This window comes from Macrobrachium rosenbergii, chromosome 57 (genome assembly GCF_040412425.1).
Source record: "Macrobrachium rosenbergii isolate ZJJX-2024 chromosome 57, ASM4041242v1, whole genome shotgun sequence".
Classification (NCBI taxonomy): domain Eukaryota; kingdom Metazoa; phylum Arthropoda; class Malacostraca; order Decapoda; family Palaemonidae; genus Macrobrachium; species Macrobrachium rosenbergii.
Window position 1 is genome coordinate 5851809 of NC_089797.1, and position 24212 is coordinate 5876020.

The following is a 24212-nucleotide window of genomic DNA, read 5'->3' on the forward strand; positions in this document are numbered from 1 at the left end:
TTTGTTTACTTTGGTGATGGTTTGAACTGTAGGCAACGATTATGGTAATAGGGTAATTTACGAATTTGGTTGTTTACTATTGAGCCTGGATAACTGCTGAAACTGACTGTTTGGTAATTAAGATGGAGCTCAAAGTTGGTCTTTTTCTATTTATAGATATGAACCTTGAAATTCAAAAATGCCACCTGCATTGCCTACAAGGCTATAGGAACCTTGAAGTTGAAAAATAAGCTTTGATTCTGTCTTGGAGTTTTTCTGTTCAAGTGCCCAGCCCAGTGCAGTACAGAGTCCAGATTCCAGTCCAGTGCTGCGTTTCATCAAGCCAATCTAGATTTTCTGGAGATTTCATATTTTGGGAAGCTTCAAGAAAACAGGAGCAGTTTCAAATTCCGCCAGTCTCAGTGCCATTCCCAACGCTGCAAACAGTGCGTCGTTTTTTAGCATCGGGTTTAATACTGCTCTGTTAGCTAGGAGTTTTATCTTGGCTGCAACTGAAATGTGGAATATTTTACCCAGCACTGTTGCAGAATCTTCTGCTCTGCAAATATTTAAGCGAGGAGCAAATTTATTCCTGCTTTCTTCTGCCGTCTCCTGAATTTTTAGAGTAGTACCTGTTTTATTTTCTATTTCCTCATAGTTATCTATCTATCTCCTTTTCTCTCTCTCTCTCTCTCTCTCTCTCTCTCTCTCTCTCTCTCTCTCTCTCTCTCTCTCTCTCTCTCTCTCTGCAGGCTAATTTCCTTTTGGAACCCTCTTGGTTTCATAGTCTCTTCACTCTGTCCATAAGGGTTTTCAGCTGAAGATTTCAAGAAATAAAGAAAGGATAAAAGTGTACCTTAGTTTAACCAGACCACTGAGCTGAAAGAAAGGATAAATAGGTAGGGTTGGAATCCATAAAACATCTACCAAAACCAATGATGAACAAGGCTCATTAAAAACAGCGACCCTGACTGGGGATTAAGCTGAGTAGAAGAAGAAGAAGAAGAAGAAAAAGAAAAAGAAGAAAAAGAAGAAGAAGAAGAAGAAGAAGAAGAAGAAGAAGAAGAAGAAGAAAGAAGAAGAAAGAAGAAGAAGAAGAAGAAGAAGAAGAAGGAGTATCCTGTGTTTTATCATTTTATTAGGCCCACAATTGATCTTGACCATTAAAGTATAACCTTGATAAGAAGATTAGGTGATAAATGATATCCGGCAGTAATTACGTAATGCCTTTGATTAATTTTTGATATCATAAAATATGATAACAAAATATCAGTGATATAAGATTAACATTTGGGAATAGAAAAACGTTACAAGTGAGTTACTGGCCGGTCTATCATGAAATAACCGTTTCATTATTATTATTATTATTATTATTATTATTATTATTATTATTATTATTATTATTATTATTATTATTTAGAAGATGAACCCAATTCATATGGAACAAGCCTACGGCAGGGGACACTGACTTGAAATTCAAGCTTCCAAAGAATATGGTGTTCATTGGCAAGAAGTTACAGAAGGTAATAGGAAATATAGAAAGAAGAGATCAGTTATTAAAAAAAATAAATTAACAAATTAATGACTAAATAATTTTGTTAATTCATTTTTTCTGTTTTGACAACCGAGCTCTCCTTCCTGTATCTCCAAACTTAGCACTTAGCTATCAATGGGGGACTTAGACTGATTTTTATTCTGAATGCACGACCCTAATTCGACGAGAATACTTAGAACAGGTTTGAAGTCAACTGGCAACTCTCTCTCTCGATAGCAGAGTGGATAAGTCAGTCGTTCACCTCTGTCTCTAATCCCAAATGGCTTAAGTTCGAATCCTGGCCGTGCCAGATACAATTATATTTTATAGGACAAAGCCAGCTTGTAGTGATAAGTTCTAGAAAAATTGAGAGATTAAAAAGTTAGTGTGGATATTATGAATAGATGCTTACAAACACACACACGTATATATATATATATATATATATATATATATATATATATATATATATATATATATATATATATATATATATATATGTGTGTGTGTGTGTGTGTGTGTGTGTGTGTGTGTGTGTGTTTTATACTTGAAGAAGACTACAGCATACTACAGTACATACTACATACAGTACATCTGTAGATAACTTCAATTCTTTAACCACTCTAAGAGAACGAAATGAGATAAGATGACGGGCAGAGCAAAAGCGCCCTTTCAGATCACAGATAACCACCGATAATCACTAGATAGCAAACGTCTTTACCTAATCAGCGGAGTGGTCAGTGACCTTCACTGCCGTGGTTACCGGCTTTCACTTTTTATTTGGAGTTATTATTGTCGTATCACCATGAGTGACGCCCTTCGTTCCGCTTGTTCAAGTCATCAAAGTTTTTACTTATTTTACTGGTTAATTGATTTGAGTTGAGTTGAGCTGAATATAGGATTTAGGCCAAAGGCCACGCACTGCGGGTTGCATCCTGCCTCCTTAGGAGTCCATCACTTAGGAGTCCATCACTTTTCTCACTATGTGCGCTGTTTCTTAAACTTATTCCTTCCTCTTGGCAATATACAAGAATGTGCTTTGTTTTTTAAATTTATTCAACCTGGGGCAATAATAATTTAGGAGAGTGTCGTTAAAACTGCTGTTTGGTTTCTTTCTACAATAAATGAAAATTTGGTTATATTTGACTACAAAGGCGATGCTGGAATGATCTAAAAGTTTCAAAAATTTTCCAGCTCCTGGAAGGACGATAGAGAGAAATCATTGGCGCATGCGCCCAACGCTGCTATGGCTCAGAAAAATGTAAATTTCAGTCTCCGGAAACAAAATCTGATTAAAAACAAGGCGAAGAGTTTATGCAGACAGATTCAGCGAACAATTTTATGCTCAAGAAAACATGGACTACATCGCGGAGGAGCAGTAAGGAGTCGAAGTTCCAGCTTTGGCGATTTATAAAGCGGGAATATTTTCGATACTATCACATTTGGAACTAATTTCTGGACTCGAGATAAGCGCGGAAAGGAATCAAGAGAAGAGGATGACCCTGGAATAGAGACTTTCAAGAACTTTCACGACAAGAAAGCAGAGAGAGAGAGAGAGAGAGAGAGAGAGAGAGAGAGAGAGAGAGAGAGAGAGAGAGAGAGAGAGAGAGAGAGAGGAGATTTGAATGGCCAGAATTATCATTTGGATCAACAGATCGGTGTGAAATCTCACAGGACTCCAGAGGACTTTTCGCAGTCTTAGAATCCATCCGTCTTCAGTTCCTGGAGGAGCGGGAGAGGTGCCAGCAGCCTCTGAGGAGGACCTTCCCCAGTCAAGGGTGCCTTCAAAGGAAGGCATCCTTAGGGCACCTTGGGGCCTCTCAGCCTTGTGGTTCAGGCCCTCCTCAGGCTCGCTTCCCCAGCCTGGCAGGAAGCCTACCTCCCTCCAGGGAAGCAGGCTCTCAGGACGTCCTTCCCCTGGCAATGGTATCCTTAAGGGATGGCTTCCTCGGGACGCCTGAAAATGATTCGGAATCCTTCGGTCCCCAGCTCCTGGAAGAAGAGCTATAGCTATAGCTATAGCTTAGTGGAACTCCAACTTCAGAGTCTGCAGAAGCACGATCCGAAATCCTTCGAGTCGCCCTGAAGCCTCCGGAGATTTGATGTCATATTCAAAAAGCAGGGTTAAGGAGAACCTGAACCATAAGGGTGAGGGGCCCCAAGGCGCCCTAAGGATGCCTTCCCTTGAAGGCACCCTTGACTGGGGAAGATCCTCCTCAGAGGCTGCTTCCCTGGAGGTAGGCAGGTTTCCTGCCAGGCTGGGGAAGCGGGCCTGAGGAGGGCCTGAACCACAAGGGTGAGGGCCCCAAAGCTCCTTATGGATGCCTTCCCTTGAAGGTACCCTTGACTGGGGAAGATCCTCTTCAGAGGCTGCTTCCCTGGAGGTAGGCAGGTTTCCTGCCAGGCTGGGGAAGCGGGCCTGAGGAGGGCCTGAACCACAAGGGTGAGGGCCCCCAAAGCTCCCTATGGATGCCTTCCCTTGAAGGCACCCTTGACTGGGGAAGATCCTCCTCAGAGGCTGCTTCCCTGGAGGTAGGCAGGTTTCCTGCCAGGCTGAGGAAGCGGGCCTGAGGAGGGCCTGAACCACGAAGGGTGAGGGGCCCCAAGGTGCCTAAGGATGCCTTCCCTTGAAGGCACCCTTGACTGGGGAAGATCCTCCTCAGAGGCTGCTTCCCTGGAGGTAGGCAGGTTTCCTGCCAGGCTGGGGAAGCGGGCCTGAGGAGGGCCTGAACCACAAGGGTGAGGGGCCCCCAAAGCTCCCTAAGGATGCCTTCCCTTGAAGGCACCCTTGACTGGGAAGATCCTCCTCAGAGGCTGCTTCCCTGGAGGTAGGCAGGTTTCCTGCCAGGCTGGGGAAGCGGGCCTGAGGAGGGCCTGAACCACAAGGGTGAGTGGCCCCAAGGTGCCCTAAGGATGCCTTCCCTTGAAGGCACCCTTGACTGGGGAAGATCCTCCTCAGAGGCTGCTTCCCTGGAGGTAGGCAGGTTTCCTGCCAGGCTGGGGAAGCGGGCCTGAGGAGGGCCTGAACCACGAAAGGTGAGGGGTCCCAAGGTGCCCTAAGGATGCCTTCCCTTGAAGGCACCCTTGACTGGGGAAGATCTCCTCAGAGGCTGCTTCCCTGGAGGTAGGCAGGTTTCCTGCCAGGCTGGGAAGCGGGCCTGAGGAGGGCCTGAAACACCAGGGTGAGGGGCCCCAAGGTGCCCTAAGGATGCCTTCCCTTGAAGGCACCCTTGACTGGGGAAGATCCTCCTCAGAGGCTGCTTCCCTGGAGGTAGGCAGGCTTAATGCCAAGCTGGGGAAGCAGGCCTGAGAAGGGCCTGAACCAAAAGGGTGAGAGCCCAAGGTGCCCTAAGGATGCCTTCCCTTGAGGGCACCCTTGACTGGGGAAGATCCCCCTCATAGGCTGCTTCCCTGGAGGTAGGCAGGTTACCTGCCAGGCTGGGGAAGCTTGCCTGAGGAGGCACTGAACCACAAGGGTGAGGGCCTCAAGGCGTCCTAAGGATGCCTTCCCTTGAAGGCACCCTTGACTGGGGAAGATCCTCCTCAGAGGCTGTTCCCTGGAGGTAGGCAGGTTTCCTGCTAGACTGGGGAATCGGGCCTGAGAAGGTCCTGAACGTCTTGATACTTTGTTTCAAGGGAAGCGATAACGCAGGGGCAGGGGTTGAGAGAGAGAGAGAGAGAGAGAGAGAGAGAGAGAGAGAGAGAGAGAGAGAGAGAGAGAGAGAGATAGTGTCTCAGATTAAAGGTTTGTGTACGTGTGTCTGCTGTCTGTGTGTGTGTACGTAAGAACCCATGTACGTGCGCGCCTGTGTGTTGTGTGTTTGTGTGGTGAGGGAAAGAGGAAAGTGAGAAAAACTATGTTTTTATTTCTGCTGAAACGGAAATTGACAGTAGACAGGTCTGAAAGGTGTAACAGCAGGAAAGCCTCGCAGTTGCACTATAAATCAGTTGTTAGGAGAGGGTGGAAAGTAAGATGGAAGAAAGAGAATATGAAAGGAGGTACAGTCAAAGGAACGAAAGGGGTTGCAGCTAGGGGCCGAAGGGACGTTGCAAAGAACCTTAAGTAATGCCTACAGTGCACAACATGAGGTGCACTGACAGCACTATCTCCCTACGGGAGTTAATTATAATCGTAAGATCACATAGCACACGAATAATAGGTCTAATGGGTTTAGCTACATCTTATCAGAAAGTTTCAGGATCGATTCCGTGAGAGGGTAATTGACTGGGCTTAAACATATGAAAGATATTTAATAAATTTAGTAATTAATTAATAAATTTATTTATCATAATCGTAAGATCACCAAACAGATAAATAATAGGCCTAGTCGCCGGGTGGTTCTAGCCACACCTCGTCAGGAAAGCTCAGGATCGATCCCGTGTGAAGGTTTACAGACTGCGCTTATATAGTTATAAAGGATTTTTACTCATCTACTGATTATTTTATTTATATATTATTTATAAGCGTTAAATCACCAAATATAGATAAATAATAAGTCTAGTAGTCCAGCGGTTTACGTAACCACGCCTCATCAGATGATCTCAGGATCGATCCCGTGAGAAGTTAGTGGATTGAAATGCATTTACTGGAAAAAAAAATTATCTGTGCCGTTGTTCACCTAAGCAGTGAACTACGTGGCTGGTCGTTAGTCGACTGTGGTGAGTCGCAATAAAAATGTGAAGATTAACACACCTCCAGGAGACGGTCTTTCCCTATCTTTCTCCATCTTCCTCTTCTTCTTATTTTTGAAAAGCAAGAACAACTATTGAATAACAATGATTTAAAATAACACACAAATTCCAAAGACTGCATTACTCTTGCCTCAGTCACCATACCATCATAACTTATTGATAAAGACCTTGTCTCTGGTTCGTAGTAGTGGCTAATAAGAATGCCTCGAACGCATACACGCACTCGCGAACAAACTCTCTTCTTGGGAATTCTTTAATCATCGATTACATGTATATTGTCCTTGTAAGAATAGACAACGTCCTTTTTTCTTAGAAATATATACTATGGATATATAACTGTATAATATTTTTATTACTTTATTTGTATTTATTCATTATATCTTTCCTTACAGGTAACCAACAGAAGCTTGCTAAGCTACATAAATATAAAGGCTCTGTAACATGTGCCACAGTTGTCAATAATGACAGTTGCCGAATTGGGGAATCTTTCAGGTATTAATTTCCAGCGAATAACTAAAAATACGGACTACGTGTCTCATACCACAATATATATAAATATTAAAGTAATAACATGGATTACTAAAATTCGTAATTGACTGCATTTATGTTAAAAAGAGGGAGGATATGAATAAAACCTAACTGGCATCTCGTCATCCGGGGCCCAGGTAACCAGCGAATTCCACAGTGAAGTTTTGGTGAGAAAGACGGGTGCAATTGTTCCTGTATACCTGTAACGTATTTCGGGACACAATAACCTTAATTAGTGATAAAATCCCATTTATTTCACCCGCTAAATCCTGATTTAAGCTTGTGTGTTCGTGGTTTAATGTGTTCGATTATGTAGCCTCGTATTTTTAAATGTAAAATAAACGTAAACACCTTATAACACGTAAACAAGTGACAGAATTTGGTGCTCATTGATAAGGATTGTGATATGTGAGTGGTAAATGTATAATTCATTGTAGGTGAGTCATTGTACGCCCTTCACAGCTTTTTAATTTGATTTAGATCGAAGCGTAGGCCTATTCCATGCTTACACTGCAATATTGGAGTCGAGAATTTATTTATATCGATTTAAACAAATACAGGGACGTCAGTTTTTCTGATTATTCACAGAATTGTTTGTTTAATTTTTATCATTGTATCCAGCGCACGTGGAATTCAACAAAACTCTGTAGATATATGAAATATTTTAACTAACTGGTTTTAGACCTAGTCTACTCTGGCTAACATAGCAGTGTAGACGCACAGAGAACTTTCTGATTAATAGGGTAAATGTAGACCATATGTATTTTCGAAGACTTACAAGCACTGTAAAAAGAGGAAATCTGTGATGATGCTATAGAGCAATCTACATAGAATATAAGAACAGTTTTAGACGTAGAAGTGTCAAGAAGTTAATCTTAATTCTGTGTGTGTGTTCATGAGTAAGAGGTGAGTAATAATTCATCAACTGAAGTTAAATGCAACAGTAACCATTGTTCTATTTTCTCTTAAACTATCATATAGAGGTAAACTGTTTCCGAAGAAATATTTATTTTAGCACTGTTAACAGAGAGAGAGAGAGAGAGAGAGAGAGAGAGAGAGAGAGAGAGAGAGAGAGAGAGAGAGAGAGAGAACCCATTCACTCAAGTGACATGAAGCATGACTCAGTAAGCGCCCTTAAGATAACCTTGAATATGCTATCGACTCATTCTCCAGTTCTTTCAAGTAAAATGGAACCATTGTACCATCTTGAGTTAATTAAAATACCTTACCTATTTATTAAAAACTCGTTATTTCTATTCTATTCAGAAGCTGAGAATAGCTTATATTAGAGTATGGAAAAGTACACGAAAGAGAATAGCAATTGCTAGACCTATGTACTCATATTCGGTTGGTATATCTCGTGTGACACATGGCGGTATGGCATGAGTCTAATTTTACAGCGAGGAATGTAGGCAACCTTGTGACTGTGACCTTTGGTTCTGTTAAATTATGCTGGCCTTCTGCCAGCAAGGGTTTTTGGACCTTGAGTAACCTGTTAAAATAGCTTTTAACTTAGTCTCTCTTCATCACACTCTGTTTTGTCGTCAAGTGTGTTGGTGAGTTCCAAGAACAGTTATGGAAACTTTGCCCCAGTCCAAATAGCTAGTCCGTCACATTTTGGCTTTCTTGTACCTCTTGCATGAGGGTTTGCTATCATGAGAGTTATTCTTCAGAAGCTTAGAGCGGATTCTTTAGAACATTAGGGCAGATTCTTTAGAACCTATAGCTGTAGCCTTAGAACAGATTCTTGAGAAGCTTAGAGCAGGGCCAAATAGTTCAGCCATTGAAGAGTGTGACTCAAGTGTTTGATGGTGAACACCTTTGTGCAACTCAGAAAGCAAAGAAGAAAATGTGCTTGTGGTACACATAGGCCTATAGGAAAAGATATGCAATGTGAATGTTGGAGAGGATTTTTAATTTATTCAGTGCATATGAAAAAAGTGAACGTATACTAGTTTGTACATAGATGGGAGACTGACTTGCTTGTTCTAAAAGTGGGTCTGAGAGAAGGGTGTGTTATGCCAGCTTGGCTGTTTAATATTTTTATGGATGGATTGATGACAGAAGCCAAGGAAAGAACAGGAGACGAAATTCAATTTTGTTGGCTAAGGAGAGGTTTTGTGATTGGAAAATAATAGCCGATCCCTGCGAAAGATAGTGTTCATTGGTGATAGTGGAGAGAGTCTATCATAAGCACTTTCCGAAAAGAACAACTTGTGTGCATGCTGAAGTTATTTGAAAAAAATTTGAGCAACACAAATATAATGAATGTTGGTCAAGGTGCTTGAAACTGTACGAAAGTTTATGAATGTAAATGAAGACTATATTGATAATCATTGAATGTTAGTAAGAAAAACAAAAACAGAGTAGTTTGTGTAGGAATTGAGGGCAGGATGACAGTAAAGAGCGTCTTTGGAAGCAAAATCTGATATGTTTGGAAGGACTTTTAAGCTAGTTCTCCTGTTTGGAATGAAGCATGGATGTTGGGCACAAGTGAAAGGAAGAAAGTGAACCAGGTGAAATTGATTATTTGCTTAGTATGTGTGGAATAGGAAAGGTTTAATGTGTGATGAATGTTGTGGTGCGTACAACAAGCGATAATAGATGATTTTGTGAAAGTTCTCAATCAGGGGTCCATCCTTGTTTCAGTGTAAGTAATTTTTGTGCTCTGCTCTTGAGTCACTGTGATTTATTCACGTGCTTTGAGGCACATCCATTTGATAATTGGTTTTTACATTATAAGTGTTATTTGATGGTATATCATTGACTGCAAGAAGGATAAGGTGTAAATGAGTTCAACTAAGAAGGTTACAAGTTTATATGAGTTAGAGTCACTTTGATTCACAGTTTTCTAGGTCTCTCTTATCGCCTCCATTTTCTCCACATGAACAAATCATCTGTCTGGCAAAAGTTTGCATCCTTTCCTTATCTTTACACTTGATTGCTATTCCACCCAAAATCACAATATTGTTGGATTTTGTCATGAGGCTTATTGTTAAATAAACATATAATTTGACAGTAAACTTTAACTGTAACTTGCAATGGCAGCTTATTGTTATGTACTGAGGCCATAACATACGTTCTCACTTCCTTGTTTCTTAGACGCATTGGGCCTAGGTCATAACAGGTCACTAGGTTTGCTGCATACACGTAAGAAATCTGTCATGAACCCAGTATTAAACATGTCCGCCAGTTTTGATGTACCTCAGATGATAACTATATCAAGCTGCTATTATGTATGCAATTAACCCCGTAGGGTGGTAGTGCCGACAGTGCACCTCAGGCAGTGCACTGTGGGCATTACTTAAAGTTCTTTGCAGCGTCCCTTCGGCCCCCTAGCTGCAACCCCTTTCGTTCCTATTACTGTACCTCCTTTCATATTCTCTTTTCTTCCATCTTACTTTCCACCCTCTCTAACAATTGCTTCTTAGTGCAACTGCGAGGTTATCCTCCTGTTATACCTTTCAAACCTTTTTACTCTCAATTTCCCTTTCAGCGCTGAATGACCTCACAGGACCCAGTGCTTAGCCTTGTCTCAAGTTCTATGTATGTTCTGTTCTGTATGCAGTTAAGAGAACAAATGGGTCTACCCTCCATTTCCCCTCATTTCTATCCATCCACGAATTAAACCCTGCTCTTCCTTTCACTGTGCTCTCTTGTGTGTGTTTCCTTTCCTGCGAAATCATCTTTAGCCCCCTTGACTCGTGAATCAATTGGGTATCTGGTGGGTACTCGACCTTGGGTCGCAGTCGCCATAGAGAAGGGCATGAGGGTGGCAACCTCATCCCTACAAAACAAGACTTGCCAAAGACTGAAAGTTAACACCTTCTGGAGTCATATTTTCTGAGTAAATATATATACAGTATATATATATATATATATATATATATATATATATATATATATATATATATATATATATATATATAGGCCCATATATATATATATATATATATATATGCGTATATATATATATATATATAGTACAAAGAAAATCTATAACCTAAGTCTGCAAAAGCGAAGAGGAATTGCCCTGTCGGATCAGAAGGCAAGGTCAGACAATTATCATTCTTCTTCTTGACTTTTCCTCCATTATTTCTGAGTCATTTGAGCCCCCAGTTTTTAGGCGACATATTCGTCACCACTCTTCAGGAAAGAAGTTCCACGAACTCACTATTATTTGCAAGAACGTAAAAAAGAAAAGGAAGTAATTCCATGATGAAGTACGAGTGATTTACGTTGTCTAAAACACGTTCTCCCCATTCAGGACATTAGACTCATGTCCTCATACGGATCACTACCAAAATCTAATAAACCAAGGGGGTCCCAACATAACCTCGACATTCCTAGAGAGAGAGAGAGAGAGAGAGAGAGAGAGAGAGAGAGAGAGAAGAATGTCAGCATTCCTTACAGCAAAAGGTAGACGGTGTTGAATTTGTCGTGTGTCACTAGGATATTCCACTGAACACGCGTACCAACGGGTTGCTACTTCTGGCATTGGTCTAGCAACAGTTAGTTTTTTCCCCCCTCCCATTATTTGGTTTCCAGGATACTTCCAAACTCCTGTAACGGTCCAGAAGTGATGAGAGCGTCGGGTAACACTAAGCAGTTTTAAATGTCGTAAAAAAAATATGAAATATATCAATGGAAGGTTATTTACTCCAAAGAACCTGAGACGACCAATCAATAGCACGCTCAAGGCTAACGTAAGGGGCTTTTACTGGCTCATACTTCATGTGACACGAACTGATTGGATAGCTCTGACTCTCTGTATGTTTCTCTGTCTGAGTGTGTGTATGTGTATGGGTGTGTGTAAACGTACCTGTCTGTGCTAAACTTTGACTGATATACAATGGTTAAAATGTAAAGAAAGCAATCTTTAGCCTAGGAACACCTCTCTAACATAAGAAAAGTTAGAAGTGTTCCTAGGCTAAAGATTGCTTGCATCGTATTCTAAAACTATAGGCACACACAAACATTATCTTTACTATAAAAATGGTTAGAGTTCTTTCATTCATTGTTAAACAGCAAAACAGGGCTTGTTGGCTCGAACCTGGGACAAAATTCCCAGAATAAAGTGACGTCCATGAAATAACCAATATTATTGTAAAATAATAGCACTGGTTTATAAGCTCATAAAAGAATAAATTGTGTTTAGGAACACTCAAGGTTCAGCGCTTAAACGAAGAGGCTTTCAAGGCTACGCAACAGATGCAAGGATAAATTTTATTTAGTCACCAATCTTTGGCTAAAAGTCATTATGAGGTGACCTTGTACTGGAGTGACCTTCAGGTCACACTGGCAAGATATAAAGCTTGTAGGCCTTCTTTGGTAGGCTGAAGCCCTAGAGCTTGTTTAGGCATGCACACCAAAGGTCGTTGTGTTGGAAGAAGGTCATCGAGAACAATTTTATTTTGCCGAGACAAATCGTTATGTGTACATCAGGAGCAGTGACACTCATTGGAGCCATTTTGAAAGCTATTATACAGAAGCTCTGACTGAATCATTTATTGCGTGTTTCAATGCATTGACTGGTGGGTGGATAATCTAGCCCAGGGATAACTAGCAACAATTGTAAATTTTGTTGTTGTGGCTCAACTTGTTTGTTGATCAGTATTTCAGTGTTTTTGCTTTTTATATTTCATATTAGATATTTGAATTTAATAAAATGAGTATCAGGACAATGACCATTTCAGAGTTGTTAGAGAAAACTAACACTTTATCACTGAACTTGTGAGACTTTTCGACACTACTGTATCATATACATTACATCTCATTAGTTTTGTAGTTTGTTGTTGATTGAGACTTCAATTTGTTTAGTAGAATGAAGGCTCTGTTTCTTCTTTTTCAGGGATTTTCGAAGGCGAGCTCTACAAGAGAACATTCCCTATGCCAGAGCCACCATACTACGAACGCAGAATAGATTTCAAGCATATCAGTGTCCTCTGACCGAGCTGTAGCACAAAAGCGCCTTTTGTGGATGGACTTTCTTTGTAAATTCTCTGAAATTTGAAATTAACAAATAATGAAGAGAGTCAGATTAGAAGTAGACCTTCGTTCCTGTAGGTCGAGATGAGATTGCTTGTAGATCTGTGTTTTTGTACAACAGAATAAGACTGTACATAGGCCTGTGTTTTGCATTTTGAGATATACTTGTACGTAGATGTATGATCCTGTGGTGTGATATAAGATTGTACGTAGACCCATCTTCCTGTACGTTGAAACAAGATTGCACCTAGACATATGTTCTTGTCCACTGAGCCACACTTTTGAGGCATAATGCATTTCAGTCCACACGAAGTGTGATGACACAGAAACCCCATATGATGGAAAGGAAAGGTAATTTTGAAACGAGCTTTGGCAAGTCCCTACTGCCAGTCAGATGGAGGACGGTGTGAGTCTTCCCAACCATTTGTACAGGTGACCAAAATGCGCGGCGGGGGCGGTGGTGATAAGCAGCGTCGTGACTCACAAGGCTCAGCCCGCCGCGCCTCAGGTTCCGAAGAGAATAACGAAGAAGAGGAAGAGGAGCCTAAAACCAGTGAGCCTCATGTCAAGGAAAATGTGCCTCCGATGACCAACCATGACGGCTACGACGCCAGAGACGCCATCGTTCTCGACTCCTCCTATAATCCTCAGGAGGATGACTTTGCTGAGGATGAGGATGACGACGAGGAGGAAGAAGAGGAAGAGGAAGAGGATGACGCTTTGGAGGTGGTGGTGGAAACCCTGCTCGGAGACACGTTTCGAGTGAGGGTGTCTCAGTGGGACACTGCAGCTGGGCTAAAAAACCTTCTCTTCCGAACTCAAGGTGAGGGATGAAATGTTATTTTTAATGTAATCTTTCAGGTATTCAGTTTTCTTCTAAATATATGCAGTAATTTTTGACATTTTTAAGGCTCTGTTGAGAATGGAGGCCTCCTGCTGTGCAAAATTAAGAAACTTTACTATATTCTTTGCTGTATTCCAGAAAGGCTGTATATACCTTTGTATTCAGAACTCTGACGGGGTAAAAGGTGAAATGAGGCATTATTTGAAAAAACAAAATTAACGATAACGTTGCTACCCCTAGTGCCGTCAGTGCACCTCGTGCAGTGCCCTGTAGGCATTACTTAAAGTTCTTTGCAGCGTGCCTTCGGTCCCTAGCTGGAACCCTTTTCGTTTCTTTTACTGCACCTCCTCTCATATTCTCTTTCTTCCATCTTACTTTCCACACTCTCCTAACAACTGATTCATAGTGCAACTGCTTTGAGGTTTTTCTCGTGTCACACCTCTCAAACCTTTTACTGTCAATTTCCGTTTCAACGATGAATGACCTCATAGGTCCCAATGCTTGGCCTTTGGCCTAAATTCTATTTTCAATTCAATTCATCGATAAAATTGTGAAATCTGATCTATAACTCATTGTAGTTTTCATTATGGCATTTCAAAGGAAACCAAATGAGAATCTGTAGTCATACTTGAGATTTATGAAAAAAGTACATGTATTCAAAGCAGTGTGTATTTGCCTATATAAAGTGATATTGACGCATTTATAGATTTTGAATATGAGCAGTTTACGTTAAAGTGATTACAGTTCCTTTGTAGTCTGTGGGTCAAAAAAGTGGATACAGGCGGTGGTGTATCCACTTTTTTTGCACTTAGAGGGGGATAACGCCAATCATAATTCTATACTAGCATCAAATGTATGGAATTCTCCGCCCGCTTTTGTGTTCCTCGTGAGTAATCTAATTAAGAAAATTTTTGCGCCTTGCTTTGTTTTGCCACTCCCCAAAAAGAAGTCAGATGACCTTAGCTAATCTAAATTTGCCTTGATTTACTAACCTCTCCGATGATCACTGCATTTGTGACGCTAGTTAACGGTTCACATCAAATCATATGCAAGGAGCAGCTCGGTATTTTCCCAGCATCGAAACTTGATTCAGACCTTGCGCGTGACGATTCTCAAATGTCATGAACTTCGTGCGTTGTTAATTATTTGATCGAGCTGTTTCGAAACATTACACACACTGAAGAGAAAACGTCACGGAAAGGTTTTTAAGAAGACCAAATAATAGACCTATGTGGAAAGTAGGCCTACCGAAACACAAGCATTGAAACAATCTCCACTAACAGCGAAATAGACGAAAAGAGAGAGAGAGAAAAATAATTGAAAATGAGGTAAAGAAGAAATTTAATGAGGAAATCTGAAACAGTCTCCACCAGACAGGAGGATAAATAAATGAAGTGGGCTTGGTAGGAAGAATAAGCAGGAAGTGGCATATAAGTGAACTCGGGACGAAGGATGCACGAGTCACGTAGAAAGCTAGACTCATAACGTCAGACTTTAAGGCTAACTTCTTGTGATCAGTGCGGAACTGGGGAGAACAATGGACAACATTTGATCTGCAATATAAACCCGTTCTTAAGGCATTCTTTTGTTGTTTATACTTTCTTACTTGTGCAAAGTTTAATTCTGCCGTAACATCTAGTCTTGTATAATGCAGAGCGATCAAAATTTCCTAACGGGAAGCAGGGATAGATTAGGTCAAAAATCATATTAGCCAGGAAAGCAATTCTTAAAGCTTGGAAATGACACACACACATTATATACATATAATATATATATATATATATATATATATATATATATATATATATAAATAAGAAAAAGTAAAATGCTTTAAAAGAAAAAATAAAATGCTTTAAAGAAGCGGTACTGATAATTTGATCAGCAAGGATGAAAGAGCATTGAAGATCGAGTGAAACTAAATAAAATCAGTTTTCTATGAACTATAGAACATAAAATACGCGGGAAAAACTTGTAAAAGTGTCTTCTAGGCCGTTGTATAGACGGGAGACAGTCGTCTCGATTCTCAGCATATTTGATTTATGTGCAGAATAGCCATGAATAGAAGGGTGCCAGTTAAGCAGAATAATCTATTGGGTTTTGTTTCGTACGGTCCATGGTTGGTTCCAATCCGGCCATCCACCAATCGACGCAAGGTGAATGTGTACCAGCGTTATTATTATTATTATTATTATTATTATTATTATTATTATTATTATTATTATTATTATTATTATTATTCGGAAGATGACCCCTGTTCATATGAAGCAACCCCACAGAAGGTAATGGGACACACAGAAAGAAGAGGTCACTTAATAAAATAGAAAAAAATAAATTAAATTAATGAATTAACAAATAAAAATTTAAGTAAACTGTTAAACTATAAGGAGGACTGATTAGCTGGGAGTCAAAGACGGGACACAGAATTTCGCATTTTCAAAAATCCCTTCTGGCGCAGTAATCTAATTTAGCAAATACTTGCCATAAAATAAGGCCAGGCAAATCATTATCCACCAAATGTGTCTTGCACGGAGGCGTCCTTACCGTCTCCCCCCCACCCCCGCCTCTCTCTCCCCCAACCCTCACCCTTTCCCTCAAATATCACTTGCACTGAGGCGACCTTCTTTCCTCTCAGGCATCCCCATGAGCCACCAGCACCTGCTCCTGGGTCAGACCGAGTTGCTGGACGACGTCTGCCTCATCAACCAAAATGTGGTGGATGGCTCCACCCTCAGGTTGGTACTGCACATGAAGGGCGGTCCGATAAACGCCCGTCGCTTGCCCACCCACCACGACATCATACGGGACATCACGGAGTATGTTGACAACGAGCTGGAAGGGTAAGCCGGACGAGTCTAATGTTCACTAGGCTGATGTCACTTTGTATTTTGACTTTTCTCCAAAATTTTCAGTATATTTTCTGTTATATGGTTTTTTTCAATATGTTACACGTAAATCGTTTCTCCAGTATGTCGCTAAATATAACTGTGATTATAGCAACATGATTCACTGGCATAAAATTTCAACTTCAAAGGCTGTGAGTGATAACTCATACAGCCTAATGCGTTTTGCACTGACATAATTTCAGGCGCTTGCATATACTTTAATTTGGTAAGAAAATAACAACATTCTAAATAAAACCAAAAACATAACTGGATATAATAAACATTTATATTTTTAGCCACTGTAAAGTATAGTTTAATTAAAACGAATGAGAATAAACTGCTGATGAATTATGCAGTTCTCGTTAAAAGTAACACATTTTAACAATTTTATAAGTCAAGTAAATGAAATATACTTAAAAATATATATTTTTTATATAATTATCATTGAGATAAATATAGCTTATGATAAAAGATCCAATATGCATAGGTGTTAATAAAGATATGCACTGGGGTAGTTTAAGAGCTTAGTCACAATAAAAAGTTTTGAAGTATAAATCGAAAATTGGGACTCTGCCTCAAAAACTTTGATAAGGACCTACATTTAGTGTATACACTGTCAAATTATCACGGATTATATACAAAAAGTTATGAAGCTGAGAAAGTTCTTACAGATGAATAACAAATTTTACCTTGGTAAGGAAAACAGCCGATATATATTATGAATAAAATATAGAGAATAAGGAAAGACATGAGTTGGATGAATACTTGTAATGATGACACAAGATGCATATTGAGAAAGCTTAAAAATTGATAATAAAACTGTGAAAATCAATAGTACAGCAGTGTGATAGTAATAAAAACGAGGCACTATGGAGTTCTATTGATGGAAAATCGACTTTATGAATGTGGCTTTCGTAAAAAAAAAAAAAAGGACACGTTAATATCACTTGTGCATAACTAGGTAATCATAAGACTAAAGTGTTAGTCTTTATAATTATTAACGGAGCTATTTACTAAAGAAACTAGAGTACAATTAACAAATGTGACCGATATTGAATATTCTTCACAACCTTAGGCTAACCATCGAGAAACATTGCAAAAACATTCTCCTGGTATTATAATCATGTCCGCAATAAGTAATTCGTTAAATATATTTCCAGTGAGACAATCAGACAATGCAGTCGAATCCATATTCCTTTCTTGACGGAAAACACAATGCACGATCTTTCCTTTCAGGGAGAAACTGGAGGGAAACGGAGGTCGTACCGTAACGCTTCTCGTCCTGCGAGATGGCGACAACATCAACGTCTACAGGGTTGTCGAAAACAACGATGGATCCTTTTCGCCTCTCAACGAATCCTTCAGTTCTGTTAAGAGGTATGGTGTTCCTTTATTTTCTAAAGTTTATTTAAAGGCAGAGGTCATTACTGATTGCAGATTGCGCTGGGTTTATAACTTGCGTCTACTCAAAAGCTGAATCAGAATGTTGAGACTATTGTAAAGTTGAGACTATTTAGAAGCTTTGAGTATGAGACTATTTAGAAGTTATGAGCCTATTCAGTAGTTGAGGCTATTTAGAAGTTATATGAGTATGAGACTATTTAGAAGTTATGAGAATATTTAGGGCATACTTTGTTGCAACCACTTAAGTTCATGGCACCAGTGATTTCGGAAAACTGCTAAAGCAGCCCTGTATATGGGGTCAGAATAAAGCCTACAGTTTCAGGTAGATTCACTACACAGCTATATAGTAGTGTGAAAGTAACATTTAAAGCTTTATTTAGTATAGTAGATCTTTTATTTGAAAAGACCTTGATACAATCCTACCAAAAGCTTTGATTTCTGATTTCAGTCTTGAGCAAATGGAAAAAGACACCTTGCAGGCAGCAGAAGACGGAGCAAGGACCAGGGCGCGCATGAAAGAACTACAGGCACGCATGGACGCTGCCAAGAACAAGAAAAAGGTAAATAAATAAGACAACTCAAGAACTGACAGGGGAAGAACATTGTAGTGATGTTTAGATGATAATAAGAGTTGGGTCTTCAAGGGTTGGGATTAAGAAATAACCTGTATGTGGCACATGTGGCCTGGGAAAAGAATATCATAGGATTAGGATTAATAATGCAATGTTGATGTTGTTGATGATGTATGCAGGATTAAATGTATTATGAAACTTTAACTTTTGTGGAACACACAATGGGAGAGTGGCTGGTTTGTTGTAACAGTGGACCTCAGACACTGGTAGGTTGCTTTTTTATGGTTGAAGAAATTGCAGGAAATAATGAAAATGTTATATATAGTTATGGTTGAAAAAAATGAAATGAGTCAGGAAAATAAGTTTGAGGCCTTTGTAAAATGTTAGTTAATGTGAAACTCATGAAGGTAATAATATTAGCATAAGGTGAGAGATGGATCGGAGTGTTTTAAGGCTGTATAGCCATGTGCAGAGATGAAAGGAGGAAGAACGGTATTTATTTTTCAAGTCTTGTGATGGAGAAAAGAGACATAAAATGGTGGCTAAATATGATAGTCAAAGAGATGTTGGAACGGAAGGAAGCACAAGAGTGTGTGCATGACAGAGGTACATAGAACAATATGTAAGGATTGGTAGTGTTACAAGGGGTGGTCATTTGACATACTGAGAAGTATATGAAGTGACTGATGCTTTTATAAATATTTCTTACAAGGGCTTCATTCTTGGTTTAGCAACTAAGGGATAAGCATGGAAGTAATTGCTGACTTGTTTTATTCTTGGATCGTCGTAATGGATAGGGATATTTTTTCATTGGAAGCTTCCGAACTAAACTGTTTATCGGCTTTCAATACCATTTGAAGCCAGTAAAGTGTGCACGGGCCTGCCTAACTCTAATTTCTCCCAGCAGGCTAAAAAAGAAAAAGGCAAGCTACCACCTTCTCAACGATCTATAAGTCGTGCCTCCAGGGGCACGATAGACCGACAAGAGGACAAACTCACTGTTCAGGCTGATGTGTCCCAATCACCTGGGAAGGCAGGTGAACCAGGATCACGACCAGTTAGTACTATTAACCGTCGCATCCCCAACAGTGCAAATGGCAGGCGCACATCCATTATCTCCCACCGTGGGGGGAGGAGCTCTAGACCGACGACGCAGGAACGCCGCAACAGCTTGTCAAAATCTTCGACAATTCTTAAAGGTCTGCCCATGGCGTACCCTCCAGTGCCTGTAGATTTTAGTGGGAGGAAGCCTCTGGACAGCATACCACCACGTACGGAAAGGAGTCGTCTTTCTGCAGTAGACGAGGAGTTTCGCAAACGGCGGGACACAGCCCAGTCACCAGACTCAATCAGCAGAAGCGTTAACAATAAGAAAAACTACGAGTCATATCGCAAATCCCTCGTTCATCATGGTTTCACAGACAGAGGTTCAAGGAATGGTACCAAAGACTCGAGGGAGGCATGGCCAAGACGAGAGGCTTCCATGCCTCTGTATATGCCCACTTATGGTTCCAGGGCTAGGCGTTACGAAGGAATGAGACTCAACCGCTCACATAACCAAGATCTCTTAAGAGTGGCTCGCGTCAGCACCGCCGTGCGCCCTAAAACATCCCCCGAAGTGCTTGAACACCGACCCAGTACTTCCACTGGACAAGGGAACATTAGCGAACGCTTGCAGTTGCGTGCTCCCGATGAACAGTTACGTGAAATCTGCACAATTCTGAGCAATTCGAGGGGAAATTCCCGCCAGTCTATGCGTTCAAATGACTCTCCCCCACCCACAGCCCGCCCGCTCAGCCATTCAACCAGCTTCTCTGGGTCCAATGGTCTTAAGAGCACTACCAAGAACAGTTCCGTATCTGTGTCTTTATCCTCCTTACGAGGGCATGGGGGAACGCCCCCTTCGCCCGCCAATGGTGCTCTGGTTGCTTCTGGCTCAAAGGAGCAACGCGAAATCCTCCGTGAGATTATGAGGAACCAAACGGCGTCCTCGAGGCGCACCACTCCAGATAGCCATAGGAGTCAGGCCAAAAGACAGGGCAGCGGGAGGCTACACGCCACGCCGCCTTACCTGCCCCCCGTAACGCCTCCTCGCAGGGGGCGCAAGCAGAAACCAAAGTGTGCTTATTGCTCAAAGCGTATAAAGTTAGTCAATACTCATGTCTGCAGGTGCGATCGTATTTTCTGTACGCAGCATCGGCTTCCGGAAACACACGAATGCACTTACGATTTCAAAACGGAAGGACGAAAACTGATAGAGATGGCTAACCCTTTGGTGGCATCACACAGGCTACCTAAAATATAGTGAATTGGCGTGTTTTATAAAATAAAAAATATAATTGTGATAATGCTTCGATTAATGCTAGAAAGCCTTCTAAAATCCCAAATGCATTTGGTATCAAGTGATGCTAACAAGCATACACTCAGCGCTCTTATTCAAACATCCATTGATATTTTTCCTTTAAATAAATTTATAATCGTGGTTATGATACCATTTGGTGTTTTGTACCTAAAGAGAAGTGCTATTATTGTCTGTGAAATCCAATTATATTTGTTTATAAGTACTAAATTCTAACACGTGATAAAGGTTAGCCATCTTAATATTGTGATTTTCAATTGTGGTTGTGTTCTTAGAAAACCCAAGTGCCTCCGTGTATAATAGATTATTATAAGGAGATACGCTCGTGGAAGACTTTAGGAGTAGGTGTCTACGTCATTGTACTTTGGACTACTGTAGATATTGTTCATTATATAAAAACGTCATCACATAAATGTATATTCTTGAGAAAATATTTGTACAGCTACCTACAATATATAGGCCTACGATCTTACGGCGTAGGCAGTTTATTTAGCTGCCTTATGTCTAGCAACGTAAGGCTATTGTATATCTCATGTAAGAATCAAAAGCAATCGACTTTATATGCTGATTTTCAGAAACCTCCATTAATCTTGGTATGAAATTAAAACAATTTCCTAATAAAAAACTAAGACTTGGGATTTAGTTAAAAGTGTTATTAATTTTCGTAGCTAATCGTTATGCTGTCTATATGCAATATAGTACTACGTGGAGAATCCTCAGACTTAATTGTATGAAAAGGACCACACGCTGCCTTATTAATGTATTAGTAAACGTTCGAATCCATGTTATTGATTGAAAATTAATTTTATTTCCAAAGTTGGGGGGAAGTGTTCCCATCATTCATGTTGGGAATGTATGATTGTCATCTATTGGATAAGTTATTGTTTTCGTAATTAGCTTTAATGACTTATTGTTATTTTTAAAATTTAACACTGATATCTTTCCTTGATATTGTGATGAAAATTAAGTTGACCTAAGTACACGGTAAAACTATCAATAATACTAAGTTATTTATTAAAATATCTATTTGACAAACAACGATTATTATTATATTTATAAAAACACATATAGTCTGTTACACACACAAACACACACACACACACACACACACACATATATATATATATATATATATATATATATATATATATATATATATATATATATATATATATATATATATTTATAATTACTTGCTCATTATTTGCAGCAAGTGCAAATTCTTTCTAACACGTTCAATTATAACGAACAATTGATTTACATCATCAAAAATAATTTCAAGTCTGTTGCCTTTTTAAAAAAGATTAATTTACAAATTGTGTTTATATATAATCCTTACTGTGTCTCTTCGCATGTATTGACTATACAGTCGGTCTCCAAATGAAAAAAATGTTAGAAATACGGCTTCACTTATTGTAGAAATAAATTGGTTTCCTGTGCATTGCTTCTATGTTAGCTGTTTAAAAAGTTAAAAAACCGGAAATGGAGAGGAAAAAGAAAAAGAGAATTAAAAATTAGGCCTATGCGTAAAGTGCCGGGTTGAAGTTTCATATATAATATAAAAATGCACGAGAGATAGTAATTGAAATTACTGCCATATGCAACGTTATATGCAAATTCAAAATGCGGTGACACCTAGAGTGACCCAGGGATTTGGCTGTCTCTCCAGATTGTGAATTTGTGTTTATGCATCATAAAAAAATCTTCCCTCATCTCGTTCATTTAAAAGAACTTCATATTATTATTATGTCCTGAAAATAATAAGCATGTCAGGGCTGTGATTTAACCATTGTACTTGATAGGCTAGTTAGTTGTTATTTAGTCTTAGAGTTAACATTAGAAATTGAGCACAGTTCCCCTAAGATTGCCATTTAGTCTTAGAGTTAACAGCAATTGAGCACAATTGCCCTAAGATTGCCATTTAGTCTTTAAGTTAACATTAGAGATTGTGTACCATTGCCCTAAGATTGCCATTTAGCCTTAGAGTTGACAGAAATTGAGCACAATTGCCCAAAGATTGCCATTTAGTCTTAGAGTTAACATTAGAAATTGAGCACAGTTCCCCTAAGATTGCCATTTAGTCTTAGAGTTAACAGCAATTGAGCACAATTGCCCTAAGATTGCCATTTAGTCTTAGAGTTAACATTAGAGATTGTGTACCATTGCCCTAAGATTGCCATTTAGCCTTAGAGTTAACAGAAATTGAGCACAATTGCCCAAAGATTGCCATTTAGTCTTAGAGTTAACATTAGAGACTGCGGGAAATTGCCACTTAGTTAGAGTTAACATCAGAGATTGCCTTAAGATACCCATCTCCAAGAGGTTATTGGCTCTCCGAGTCTCCGCCTTCCGACAGGTAGGTCATGAAGGTCATCCCTGTAAATTTTGTAAATGAACCCTCCTGAGTGTGACCATATTGAATTCCCATCTATTAAGTAACTTTGAAATTCATTACCAGTTACGAAAGACACAAATTAAAATGACTTTGTCAGTATTGATTTAAAAGCAATATAATAAATCTTTGAGCTTTAATGTCCCTTGATATACAGGTGAGGTTATTAATTGTGTTGACTCGCGGCTGAGAGGGGTTTGTCGGCCTCTATACAGTTGTTTTTGCCCACGGGGAGGTCTTCTGTGCTGCTGGTAATGGAAAAAGTCACCTGCTTGTCTTATTTCACCTGCAGTTTATGGGACTATGAATGCAGGTGCGTGACGAGTGAACCGTTAGCCAGTTTACCACACATGGTGCACTGTGGGCATTCCTGAAGGTGTTTGCAGGGTCCCGCGTTAATCTTGCACCTCCTTTCGTATCGCTCATGTTGTTCAACCTCTTGACCTGTCATTCCTTAGTGATAACCGGGATTTCACCTAGTTTCACTTTTAAGTTCATATACTTCATCTCATTTAGGCTTCTTTATATTTATTGATTTTTAGATCACATTAGGCCTAGGTTTTTGCTGTCCAACCACTCGAAGTCTCATTTCCGCTTCATGCTCGCCCATAGGCTGAAATTGCTAGGCCTACTGCATGACGTTATGCTTTTGTAGGCCTATAGGCTTGTGAGAATTTCATTTCTCTCTTCATGTCTCTCTTCTCACTGCTCATCTTCCAATATATAGGCCTAGTCTATAATGTGAATACTAATATTCAGTTGGAATTCTTGAAGCAAGTATGCATTTGAATGAGAAGAGGATGGCCCTTTTAGCCGAGGTCAGTGCTGTATAGGATAGCCTAACAAATGTAACCAAAATCTTGAAGCATATTTTTCACTGCTAGGCCAAGATGTCTTTAATAACCATCACCTTGGCCTAAACTTTCTCCCGTAACTTCTTTTGGTAATTCTAAGCCGCAGTGAGCTAGTCTATGGCAGTTGACGTTCTCCTATGTTATTTTCTTGCTTTACAAGAATTTAAAGTAATATTTTGTTGGC

The 24212-nt window shown here is 39.9% G+C and overlaps 1 protein-coding gene across 3 annotated transcripts; it reads left to right on the forward strand.

Annotated features, from left to right (window-relative positions):
- Nucleotides 1-6879: 6879 nt before the first annotated feature.
- LOC136837053 (AN1-type zinc finger protein 4-like) lies at nt 6880-21782 on the forward strand. 3 transcript variants are annotated; one of them, XM_067101635.1, is made up of 6 exons: nt 6880-7170; nt 12585-13544; nt 16198-16402; nt 17684-17824; nt 18300-18411; nt 19328-21782. In XM_067101635.1, exons 2-6 carry the CDS (start codon nt 13163-13165, stop codon nt 20726-20728), a joined length of 2241 nt encoding a protein of 746 aa, XP_066957736.1. In that variant the 5' UTR covers nt 6880-7170; nt 12585-13162; the 3' UTR covers nt 20729-21782. The 3 variants fall into 3 exon arrangements, with proteins under 3 accessions (XP_066957736.1, XP_066957738.1, XP_066957737.1); XM_067101637.1 differs by having other exon boundaries at nt 19331-21782; XM_067101636.1 differs by having other exon boundaries at nt 6892-6935.
- Nucleotides 21783-24212: the final 2430 nt, after the last annotated feature.

Coding starts and splice junctions, on each gene's coding strand:
- LOC136837053 (XM_067101635.1), top strand. CDS start 13,163: ATGCGCGGCGGGGGCGGTGGTGATAAGCAGCGTCGTGACTCACAAGGC. Junction 13,545..16,197: donor CCTTCTCTTCCGAACTCAAG/GTGAGGGATGAA, acceptor CTTTCCTCTCAG/GCATCCCCATGAGCCACCAG. Junction 17,825..18,299: donor TCCTTCAGTTCTGTTAAGAG/GTATGGTGTTCC, acceptor TTCTGATTTCAG/TCTTGAGCAAATGGAAAAAG.